General features: G+C 38.0%; 1 protein-coding gene across 3 annotated transcripts in view; it reads right to left on the bottom strand.

Moving 5' to 3' along the window:
- Positions 1–12763, bottom strand: part of PRKG2 (protein kinase cGMP-dependent 2) — a 37777-nt gene that overhangs the window by 16922 nt on the left and 8092 nt on the right. For all 3 annotated transcript variants that reach the window (XM_074903842.1, XM_074903843.1, XM_074903844.1), the window contains 7 exons: positions 11257–11423; positions 9465–9578; positions 6567–6672; positions 5201–5264; positions 3844–3921; positions 2833–2927; positions 1551–1619 (listed from right to left, as the gene is read on the bottom strand). In XM_074903842.1, coding sequence (XP_074759943.1) covers positions 1551–1619; positions 2833–2927; positions 3844–3921; positions 5201–5264; positions 6567–6672; positions 9465–9578; positions 11257–11423 — 693 coding nt within the window. The remainder of the gene's footprint in view (positions 1–1550; positions 1620–2832; positions 2928–3843; positions 3922–5200; positions 5265–6566; positions 6673–9464; positions 9579–11256; positions 11424–12763) is intronic.

Raw genomic sequence — 12763 nt, 5'->3', positions numbered from 1 at the left:
AGCTCCCTGTTCAGCCAAGCTGGTCTTCTGTTCCACTTTCTTGACAGTGGGATCGCCTGCTCCGGAGCTTCTGAAAATGGTTCTTAATGACTGACCAGCAACTGTGGACTCCTCTCAATAACAGATTCTCAGGGTACTCTGCTAAATAGCTCCCTAAATAGCTTCAAGTTTTCTTTCTTGAAATCAAGCGTAGAAACTCTGCTTCCTTTTTTTCTGATTACACCAAAAACTTTAAACTCAACCATTCCATGATCACTGTGGCCAAGACAGCCACCTACCATCACATCTCCCATGAGTCCTTCTCTATTCACAAATAGCAAGTCTAGGAGGGCATCTTTCCTAATTGGCTCACTGAGTAACTGATAAGAACTTCTCTCCTACAAAAATTTCTAAGATCTGCTTGTCACTGGTGTCTGGGAAGTTGAAAACTTCCATAAGGACAAGGGCTACCGATCTAGAAAGTTCTCCTAATTGCCTATGGAATAACTCATCAGTGCTTACATCCTGGCTGGTTAATTGGTAGTAGACACCCACTACAACATCTTCTTTGTTTTCCATCTCCCTAATACTCACCCAGAGGTTCTCACCCACATCACCCCTAACTGTAAGGGCTGTACAATCAAGCCTCTCCCTTACGTACAGTGCAACACCTCCACCTCCTGAACAGCCCATAGCCCTCCATCCCAGCACTCCAATTGTGCGACTCCTTCCACCAAGTCTCACTAATACCAATGATATCGTAGCTCTGGGAGCTGACCAACGTTTCCAGTTCATCCTGTTTGTTTCTCATACTGTGTGCATTGTCGTACAAACATTTCAAAGAGGCTCCTGAACCTTTCAAGCTCCCAGGATGAGGGTAAATGCTCCCACCAGCATTGCCACCCTCCAGCAATGCCATGCCAACCCTTGGTTTACCTACTGCAATCCTGTTGATATCCCCTTTCCCTAGAACACACCTATTTATCTCTGCAACCTATTTATCCAAGCTAAAGAAGAATCTTAGACCTCAGTAGGAGACCTTCTGGGATTCAGCAAGGAAAAGGATGATGGCTGTCCACACTCCAAGTAAGCACCCTTAACAGTCAGCCCTTAGAAATGCACGTTTGCTGTTTCACTTTCCACTGGGAGCTTGCTCCCTTATATCTTACACCTTTCCATTTTAGGAAGTATAAAATTGACCTCTACCTGACAAAATCAGAAATTTGGCTGCATGTCGCCCTCGACAAAAGGGCATCCTGAAACCAGGGACATGCAGAGGCTTTTGTTGTTCCCTGAGCCAATTGTGCACTTAACAAATGTGAAGCATCACCACCTCAAGGGGAGAAAGAATAACTCTGAACTACTCTTAATTTTCTGTGCTCCTGCACCTGCTGTCAGCCTCTCTTCATTAAGTCTTTGTCTAAAACACAGCCACAGCTCAGTATTCCAAAACCATAACCAATCATTCAGTATTCACTTAAGAAAACATAGTGATTGTACCTACAGTGACACCTTGTTGTTAACCTACTGAAAGAGGATGCAAATCTTTCATTATGTAGCATGATACTTACTCTCTATCTACAACGAGGCACTCCACATTGTGTTCATCTGCAATAACGTTTGCTGATCTGACATCATCACTAAGAAGTGAAACAGATTAGAATTCAGAAGTGTATCAAAATCCTCAAAGTACCTCACGCAGTACTCATGGAGGGTCACAGCTGCTATAGGTGAAACTTCTCAAAGGCCTCTGCAGCCTGTATCTGGATTAATATTGCTGAACTAAATACAAAATTATAGCATTTTAGTAGTCATTATTATAGTCTAGCACAGTATTTTTCCAGTTTCAACAGGGTTTGGATCATGACATCCTTCAGCAACCTTCCAAGTAATTAGCATGAAATTTAATTAGTATTACATCAGGATTTACTACTCATTTCTTAAATGATCCTCAGATATAAAACATTCCAGAGACCAAATGATCCCTACTCAATGTGCAGGTTTAGCTCCTGCCGGGATCGGAGAGCACGTTGCCGTTGCCCCTCCCCCACCCACGGCCGGTCGGGCTGGAAGTTAGGCACAGACCCGGGCTAAAGTAACAAGGAATTTAATACAACAGAGTGATAGAACAATCTGAACAACAACAGTGTCAATGATAATAACAATAAACAGCAATAACAGTGAACAAGACAAAAGATATACAGAGAAATACCGCTAGCTGGTCAAGGAGCAAGCCCGCCGCATGTATGGCAACCCCCAAAACCAGAAGCGAAAGTAAAAAGGCTCCGCCCCTGGACCTGACGTCAGCATGTTATGAATAACATGGCTGAAGATCCCTTCCCCCTCTCTCTCTGCTGGGGAAAAACTTGACTCTATCCTAGCTGAACCAGGACACTCAATCACCCACATAAACACATGCTATATGAGCTATTTGCCTCACAGGTCATATCTTCTTGTACTCCTTTTCTCTGTTTCTTACTATCATGAGCACCAGCACAGAAACAACAGCTCAGCCCAGTAATGATGGAACTTATCCATGCTAGGGGTCATATAGAGCCTGGCATGAGTTTTCATCACAGCTTTTACTGAAATATAAACAATAAGCAACAATGCAGAAGGGGCCAGCATTTGACTTTTTCAGGGAAAACCACAGGTAGATAACAGGGTATACTTTCAAGTTCTCTCTGCAAAAACCCAAAACATTAAGATATATTCAAGCATTGCCTTCATCAGCTGAGCTTACAATCAAAGCAAAGTTTATATTCAAAACAGCCATGAGTTGTATAATCTGACCCACAGTGATAAGTCAATTGAAATATACTATACATCATGAATCAGATAATGTGAACTAACCTAATGAGAGCCTTTTCTCCAAAGTAATCTCCTTTATGTAGATTTTTAATCAGCTGAGGCTGCGACTGATTTGCAGTACTCTGGGTAACTATCACCTAGAAAGTACAGGAACAAAAAATTTAGAAAGGGAAGTTTCAAAGTATTGCATGGTTTCCCCTTCTTTTCTGTGTGTTTCATAAATGTGTTAAACTCAGTAATGCTGCAAAAATATAATTACTCCTTCCTCTTGAAAATTAAAACCATCAAACATTCCCTGACACTTCTCTGATTTTTGCTGAGAGATGGAAAAATGAATATATTCATTATTGCCCACCCCCTAATATTTTCTTCTCATATTTATTAAAACAGAGCAAAGTAAGTAATAATTTAATGAAAAACTGAAAAATACTTCAGTTCCCAGAGTGGGCAGTCATCGTATGAGCTTTTTGTCTTCTCAGCTAAACATATAGCTTCCATAAACATTAACTAACTGCTCCCCCATCATGAAACTCCACTTCCACAGTAGTACACATTCTATTGATGCCCACACCCATTAGCAAAAACCAAACCAGAATATCTCCAAACAGAGACACATTTTGGAATCTTGAAGCCCCTACTGGAAGTTTATGGATGAAAATTCTCCTGATTTGATTCTTTACAGAGTCCTGTGTCAACCTCCAGTGTAACAGCTGACAGATAAAGGCTGCTGCCTTACACCTCTGGGTCTATTCCTAAATGAAAGGAATAGGCCCTGAGTCACCTAGAAGGCCATTCTCTGTTAAACTTAGGACTCCATAATTTCTTAGCTATTTCACAAGTCTATTTTATGCCCATCAGATATTGAAACATACAGGAGGATCAAATCTCATTTACAAAAAATTGACTTTACATCTCTGCTACAGTGTTGAGAGGTTTCAGGACATACTTTAATTACAGTAAAAACCCTGCACAGATTTTACTGAAGACCACACCTCTCAAGGTAGCTTTTGAAATACATGTATTGCTGTATGAGTTAGGTTTATTATATATTACCTTTCCTTTTGCTATAATAAAGAACGTATTTCCTTCTTCTCCTTCTCGAATAACATAATCTCCCTTGTCATAGTACTCCTGTTGGGGAGAAGAGAGAGAAAACATTGTCCAATAATATATCACTAACCTCTTTGAAAATTCTGATTACTATGCAGAGTTCTTAATACATCTGGATGTTCCACTGATGTTTAACTTCCTATCTCATGAATATGTTGCATCCCATAATAATATGCAAGTATTCCACTATATAAAGCATTGTGGACAATCTGTAACATAATGCACCAGAATGTGATTTGTTTAAAAAATATTAACACTGGTATCATTCTTATGAAACAGGAGAAAATGAGTAAAAAAAAAAAAATCCCATTTCTAAAAGTAATTTTGGGCTTGACACCTCAGTAGGAATGCCTAAATCATGTATTTCAAGCTACCAAAGCACCAGCTTTTCTGTCTCTGCCAAGGAACCCTGCCTTCATCACCTAATTGTTTAACTTTTAATCAAGGATTTTTTCCATGCTAACTTCCAGCTTTGTGATCTGTTGCTCATAAACAACCACCACATATTTTTCTCCTCTGAGTGTTTCCTAAACATCCTCCTTTGCCAGGAATCCCACAAAAGAAAAAAAAAAAAGTCACTTTTTAGGATACTGCTGTGCTACGGTCCTTTGCTGTTTCACATAACCAACACCACAATCTCCTCACCCCCTTGTGCTATGGCCATGCATACTAGCTAGCTGCCTCCTCTGACTTGTTGGGACTGAAGCTCTCAGTTTCCTGAGGAACTTCTGTTCTCCATCTGCACAATTGTTCCAAGACTGGGGTTCCTACAGACTTTCCCTACACAGAAAGCATTAATAGTTACCACTGCTCTTGGGAAACTTCACAGCTATGACTATCAAGCCTTTACCTCCAAAAGCTGCTGGCAGATGCAGCCCTAAGACACACAGATATTTGGCTGGTTTCATACACTGAAGTCCTAGGGCCTTTTTCTCCTTATATTTTGCAGTGTATGTGGTTGAAGGTATACGAAATCATTACATATGCATATTGCAAACAAGTAAAGCATGATTACCAAAAAAAAGTCAGAGACCTAGACAGCAACTTTGTGCTTAATCTTAATAAAGGCCAGATTATACATCCTCTTATCTACTTGCTTGACTCCTTCGATGCCAAAGATAAAACTTACTTTTATGACACTAAATGTTATTATTTTCCAACCTGAAATTCTACTCTGATCACTGCAAAACCACTGTAATATTACAAAAAGCTCTGTTGGTTTTTGGTTTTGTTTTTACTTATGAATTATTCTTTGTTATTTTGAAAGCTTACTATTTAGAAAAACTTAACAGTATCTTACCACCTCGAGGCAGTCCATGATCTTAGCTAATTTATCTTCAGGTAAGTTTTTCAGCAGGGATACACTTGCAGAAAACAGAAATGCAAAGCAAAAAAAACCCAGAAGTACTTTTCATTAACACTTTTTTCATGATCTCTTTTTATCTACACAATTTGTACAACCACATTTTTATAACTAGCTAAACTGGTGGTGCTATACAAAACACATAATCTACAGCTAAAACTTAAATTTAGAGCTTCAAGCATTCTCATCTTGTTTTTTAGTTAAACAGAACTCACAAAATTTACAACTTAGAAATGTGGCAAACATTGGTCAGTCTGTAAATCAACTTTTTATTTCAGTAGGGAAAGAAACTTTAGTGGGCACATGGACTAATTTCAAAATTCAGTTATACAGAATCTATTAATTGCAAAACCAAGACATTGTGGTAATCCAATAATATATTTTCAAATGTACTGCAAAGACTGCAAAATGAGACAAAGGTAACAACTTTAGTACTACTTGGACAACTATTAAAAGAGAATCCAACTATAGTGATGACTTAGTGAACTTGTTTGTAAGAATGAAAAAAACTTCCCATCAGACTTGTAAAAGTTCAGAAATCATATTCTCTATATGATATATAGATTCTCTATATGATATATCTCTCTATCATATACTCTACAGCTACTCAGGCTCAGCAAAGAAGTATTCATAGAAATCAAATTTGGAGATGGACGCAAAAACACACGGGAGAATCTACGCATGGCTAGGCTTGAGATCTGTATTTGAAACCATAACAGAATGGTCATTCTTTGTTAAAGAAAGAAAATATGAAATCAGCTAATTATGGTTTGGAATCTCTAATTTCATCTCCTTCCTAAGGAAAAGCACTGTACAACTCTCAGTGTTCCCTGCAAGGGAGACAATTACCCTACTCTCTGCAGATTTCCTAGTAATTTATGTTGGAATTAGTAAATAAATTAATAGAGACATGCAGTTCTCATATTCAAGTCTCCAGTGGATGAGGAATATTCTTTAATCTACCCCAATAGCAAATTAACTTCTAGTTGGAATCTTTATTTAGCTCTATTTATTTGATATAGTTTTAACTTATAGCCATGTAACCTTCCTATACAATTGTTCCACTATTTAAAAGCGTTCAAGCACTTACTGCTATTTCCTAATGTAACACAGGAGAAAAACAATCAAAATGAGAAAAATGGTTTTATGATTCCTAAAAAAAATCAAGAGAGGTAAATATTCAGGTTTTTGAGGCCCTTTGCATTAAGAGTGACCCTTTCTCTCTTTAAGACAAGTGCAGTATTGTTGTGCACCTTAGGAATTAGCCCAAACCAGTATTAAAAATAGAAAGGCATTAATTTACCTTCTAAGGAAGCTTCTGTATTGCTCTTGTCTTGTTTGTGCTGTCACTCTCATGATATTTTGAAACACTTCTCTGTCCAATGCCCATGTTTTAACGTTGGTGATTGCTTTAAGAAAACAAAAGCCAACAAGAAAATCAACAATGTTTCTGAAGGATTTGATGGAAGATACTACAGTATCAGGTCATGGTACAAGACAGACTAGCTTTTCAAGATGCCCAAGGCCAAATTTTAAAATATCCAGCACCTACCGCAAGCAGACTTTTAAAAGAGTTCAGCTTCCACTTAAAAAATGCTCACAAAAGTAAGGCACAGATTTCCAAATGGTTCCTTCACAGAGCACTTTCCATGCAACTTCCCAGGCTGAGTAACTTTGAAAAACCAGCCATTTACTATGAGCACAAACAGGGCTAAATGCTTATGAAGATCTACCCCTAATCACAGACAGTCATTGCACTCAAAAGCTGCAATGTCATCTGCAGGGAGTGGATATGAAACAAACAAAATCTTGGCTGAAGTTTTTCAAAACTTACGAGTTAAGGGTTGATGGCTTGGATACATCTCTAATTCAAATCACATGCTAGTGAGATATGTGATAAGATAGAAACAACAGAAGTCAAGAAATACATTTCATTTCATTCAATCCTGTGATCCCCACAGTTTTCCGCTAATATAGCCATTTTATAAGTGATTAAAGGGTAATCAAAACATTAATTATTATCTTTTGAAAGGTAATAAAAGTATGAATAGAGTAAGCATGCATAAGATCCAGCAACAAAGATGCAAACCACTCAGTGGCCTCTGTGTGCAATCATTGACAGAACAGAGCACGCTGCACTTTTTATTTTTTTAAAGCAAAATGAGGTGATTCTGTTTAATTTAATCTCTTCTTTTAAAAGATGCTACACCATATTCAGCAGTTTTCCTTCTGTCATAAAAAGGAACAAACCTTTTCTCTGGGATAAAGGAAAGCTACAGAAAAATTTAGAGCAATTGATTTCTTCAATTTATCATAAACATAGAATCATATTCACAGGAAATAAATGCCAGATTTAAAGTGATGCACAGTCATCTGTCTTTGGTCTTTGTACTTAACCCTGATAGACACATGTGCTCTTAACTGACATTTATCAAAATAGCTCAAATAGGGAGAATAATGATATTGCTTTGGTTTTGTTTTTCTCCTAAATAACATCTTTCAGTTTATTTTGCATGAAGAGAATATGGCAAGTATCCAAGCTATCACAAATGCATTTCCTGTATCTCGCACCTAAAGCAAATAATAGCTAGAAAAAAAGCCTGTAATCTCTTAGATGAGATAGAGAAAGAAATGCAGAAACACAGGAGTAAATCATGTTCCCAGTTTCAAATGCAGCCACTGCATGTAAAGAGGCTGCTGGGTAGCAGCAGCCATTGAAATTCTGTCGGCTAAACTCCTTCACTTGTCAGCTTTCAAAGACTGCAGGTAAAGGGTGTCACTAGACTGAAAGAGTTTTCACATGCATATTTACTAGTCATGCTCAGTTATGTCATTGTACTGTTCTTCCTCCACAACTAGAAACATAGGAAAGTTATTGGAGAAGGTTGGATTCCTGCAGTGATTTTACATATTCAAACACCCTTTCTTGTCCATAATTGGACAATTCTTGTCCTACCTTAAAACCAATTAATGTTAACAAAGGTCTAAAGCAGCATGACGTCTTACTATGCAGAAACAGTACTTTATAATGGTAATACTATACAGCAGGCAAAAAAGGAAAATAGAGAATATATTAAAGTACAACAGTGTGCTAGTAAGAAAAAAAATAATTATTTACGCTGTTCCGTTCATCAGGCAGCAAAAAAACAGATTACATGTCATAATTTCCTTCTGCAGTCACCAGTGATTAAGTGCTTAAACTGGGTGCAGGAAGAAAGACCAGAAGCTTTTAAAGTGAACAACTTCTTGTTTTATTCCATTTCCTCCTTTTTAAGTCAACATGAGCTCTTCATACTTACTGGTGGTTCAAAATTCATGCAGATTTAGACAAGAACAGAAATTAGTAATATTTATGGAAAGGTGGAGAGTGGAAAAAAGAAATAAATTTAATCATATTTGGTCACTTACTGGTCTGTCACAGATAATTCTGTCAGGTGAGAAAAGGAATCAAGGGGTACTTAATAGGTGAATACCCAATCTTACTCAGGAAGAGGGATATTTGTATCAAAGCAACATTTAACAACTCCATCCTGGTCAGCCAGTAAACACAAAGCGAGAGCCCGTATTCGCCTCAGAGAAGCAGCATGTTTCACCTAGAAGTTTCATCTCTTTCGCTACCACATTTGAGATCAAACTCAAATCTTCTCCCAAGTTCTAGTCACAAATGCCAGGTGCAAATAGATCTTGGCAAGACACAGTAACTTAATGATACAGAAGTAAAAGGAGTACAAAAGCAACCAATTCCTACTTATTTTATTTCCTCTTGAATTAGGCTTTATCTGCTCTATAAAAACACCATGGTTCTAATATCTTCTCAAACTCGCTATAATTTTACCTTCACAGTTGCATTTGACACAAGAAGATAAGAGCAAAAGACCACTACTGCTACTAAAATCACTCAACATTAAAATATAATGCTTCCTCAGCAGTTAGTTTGGTACAAATCTGGCTAACCAGCATACTTTGGAGATGCCTAATTGTTTATCAAAGGTTATGCTGGAGATGGAATTACATTCATGGCATAGTATTATTAGAGTTCCCAAGCAGAAAAATTTTACGGAAGCTAACTTGAGCTTCCTGTAGATAATGTGGACATGTGGACTTTTATTAAATGAAAACTTCAAAGAAAGTTATAACAGGGACTTCACAAAAGTACGTAATTCTCATTTTGAGCAACATTGTCATAATAAACCTTCGGTACCTTTCACAGAGGCAGTGCGTGTGCAGTTGTATAAAATGGCTAGTTCACCAAATGCTGTCCACTCAGGTATCAAGGAGAGGAGTTTATTCTGCTGAAAGACTTCCAGACTCCCCTCTGTCAAAAATAACCAAGATAATAGGCATTAAAACTGAGCTCAGCTGCACAGAGTGAAGAGAAAACAAATCAATATATTTCTGCCTTTGCCACTCCCTGGAACACAAGAATGGCAGCAACGGCACAAATAGTGCTTTGAAGCACACATACAAACCAGTAGAAATGATATTTTCTAAAATGTATTGCTAATCTACAGATCTGCTCTGGAAGGGAGGAAAAGCTGAGATAAAAACTTTTCAACACTAAAAAAGCCATGGAAAAAAAAAATCCTGATGGGAAAAACATCTGCTACAACAAAACAGTCAGTACTGGTTTAGATAGTCTAGTGCAGTGTAGACAAATAAGTCTTAAAACAGTGATCACAGGAGAAATTATTCATGAGGTTTGTCTGTTCATACACACATATGTGTAAATATGTGCAGAATGCAAAGGAGAGAGAAGAAAAACAAAGAGAACATCAAATCTTCCTTTAAGAAATCGTGCTTGAGCCTTACTACAAACCTAGCAAAAGTCAAAGTCTGAATTTATTCATAGGTTATGGCCCCAAAACACCTTTTCCTTAAACATATTCTAAGAGTTTGGCCCTATTCTCTCCAAGACACCCACTGACTCCTCAAAAAAGGTCTAATGTGCCAGAAAAATTTCCAGAGGCACAACTTCTTCCTCGTATTTCATCTGTTTTTCAAAATGTTATTACTTTCTCTAGTAAGAATATGACTACCCCATTACAAATCCTACCTCCTCTTGCCCCTTGTACCATCTATGTTATCCTAATACAGCTACCATCAATTTTTCAAACTAACCCATCCATACAAAGCCAGAAGACAAAATGTGCTTTCCAACGTATATCAGTATGCTCCTGGTTTAAATATTCCTACCTCAACAGAACATACAGCATGAAGCCTAATTCATATGAGCCTCTGGGCCTTCTACTGGTCCAGAACTGATGAAGTATGCAAGTTAATCACAAATACTGAATATTTTTAATGGTGAGATGATGAAAGAGAGTATTGCTGCTAGAAGCAACTTTCAGGTGTTAAATTTGGACTCCACTATGGCTTTCCTGTGATCTGAGTGTAAGTATGGTAGCAATCAGCACAGCTGACTGCAGTGAGACTACTTCAGACCTGTTGGCAGTATTTTAGGAAAGTTTTCTTATCTTAAAGCTTGTTTTTTGTTTTGTTGGATTTTTTCCCCAGAAAAAAACAAGCAGCTGTTTTGAAAAAAATTCTATGCTTTGACAACAGTAAACTCACACCTCGTCTCTCAGTTTCCCATACACAGAAAACTGGTATAAGCTCTCATGAATGTTGAAAAGTAAGTTTATTTCAGAAAGGGCTTCACCATTGACCAGTTTTCTGTATTTTAAATTACACCTGCTCTTCCTTTGGAGAAGAAAGGGTTGACTGTACCTACAACAGGAAGGATTTTCTGTCCTCTAGGCTTTCAGAAATGAAAGAGGTCATAAAATAGCATTAAATCAAGGTTCAAGTTCCTAAGACTCTTTTTGTTGCTCTCAGTCTGTTTCATAAAAGTGATGGGTAAAACTTGCATTGCCCTCAGCAGAGTCAGCATAAATTTAAGAGCACAAACATCATCGTTGTGGTTTCCTGCAAAGACTTCTACATTACTTGCCTGTTTCTTGCACTTGTGCATTGTACAAGTAAGCAATATTCACCTTTGAGCACAAAAATTTGATTGCCCGGCTCTCCCTGCCTGATGACGTAGCTTTCTTGCTGGAAAGTCCTTTCATACATACATTCCACCATATCTTGGATTTGGTGAGGCTCTAGTCTCTTCAAGAACTGATTTTTGTTCAGGGCATCTGTGATAAGCTTCTTCTCACTGGTTTCAAACAAAAACACAAAGTTTAAAAGATCCAGCATGGTTGGGGTATGCTATTCACCAGGCATTCATTCCTGTCAAGATGCTTCCTCTCATTTCTAACACTCACATGAGCTACTGGTACTCCACTGGCAAATTTTACCATCCTTGCAATTAATATGCACCCCATTAGCTGTGCCACACTATGCCCTCTCTTCTCCTGTGTGACCCTGTCTGCAGAAAGCATCAGGCTAGATGTAAAAAGGCTCCCAGTAGAAGACATGTTTTCCCAGACAGTTTTGCACTGTTTCTTACCATATTCTTTCCCCATTACACAACTAAGTTCTATAGCCTTGCTTATCTGAAGGAAAGAAATGTGAAAGTATGTCTTCACTGCCTGTACAGGAATGGCAACTTGTTATAAAATCAGGTCCACTTTTCTAACATTTTTTCTAATACCCAGCAAAAACATAACACTGATGATAGCAATAAGGTTAAAGTCAACACTGATGTCACTAAGACTCCATCAAGAGTTTTTTCTTTGTAGTGAGAAAAGATGCAAGGAAAGATATGCAAAACCAGAAATAACAGGTGCTGCTATTTCTTAGGAGAATGTTAGAAGACATTGGTGGTGGGAAAAATGAAACAAGTTATAAATGAATGTGATTTTTTAAATTATTCCAGAGAACTTCTCTTCCACTTGCAAAGTAACATTGATCCCGTGGCATTCCCTGTTCATAGCTACTAAGCATTGTAATAAACTATTGTAACTGATTTGCTAAGTTAAGCAAGGCGGGTGTGATAGGTTTGAATGATCTGTAAATGTTAAACCACACTATCCTGCTGTCTAAAGTGTTGTAAAAATAGAATATGGTACCCTGTGTGGGTTTTGAAATGATTTGCAGTTACTATAACCTATATTACAATGAATGTTTGAATATATATGGATAAAATATAAAGTATGCCATTCGGTTGGAAAAATGTAACTACTCGGAAACCCCATCACCTAGAGCTGATAGGTAAACCGCTTCTCAGAAACCCCATCACCTAGAGCTGATAGGTAAACCGCTTCTCAGAAACCCCATCACCTAGAGATAATATGTAACTGCTTCTCGGAAACCCCCCCCCCCCACCTAGAGATAACCTGTAACTGCTGCTTGAAGAAAAGCCCGCCAAAAGATGGAATCATGAGGCTTTTAAAAGATCCAACAGGAGAAAAGCGCACCAAGAGACCAAGGCTTCGAGACTTCCAAAAGACCCCATAGGAGGAGGACAAAGACCCAAGCATCTCAAAGGACCCAATGAATAAAAAGCAGGACAATCATCTGACGAGAGAGGATTGGTTAAAGACGGTGGCACAG

Source organism: Athene noctua, chromosome 4 (genome assembly GCF_965140245.1).
Source record: "Athene noctua chromosome 4, bAthNoc1.hap1.1, whole genome shotgun sequence".
Classification (NCBI taxonomy): Eukaryota; Metazoa; Chordata; class Aves; order Strigiformes; family Strigidae; genus Athene; species Athene noctua.
Note: the sequence above shows the minus strand (reverse complement) of the source record. Positions and strands in the feature narration are given on the sequence as shown.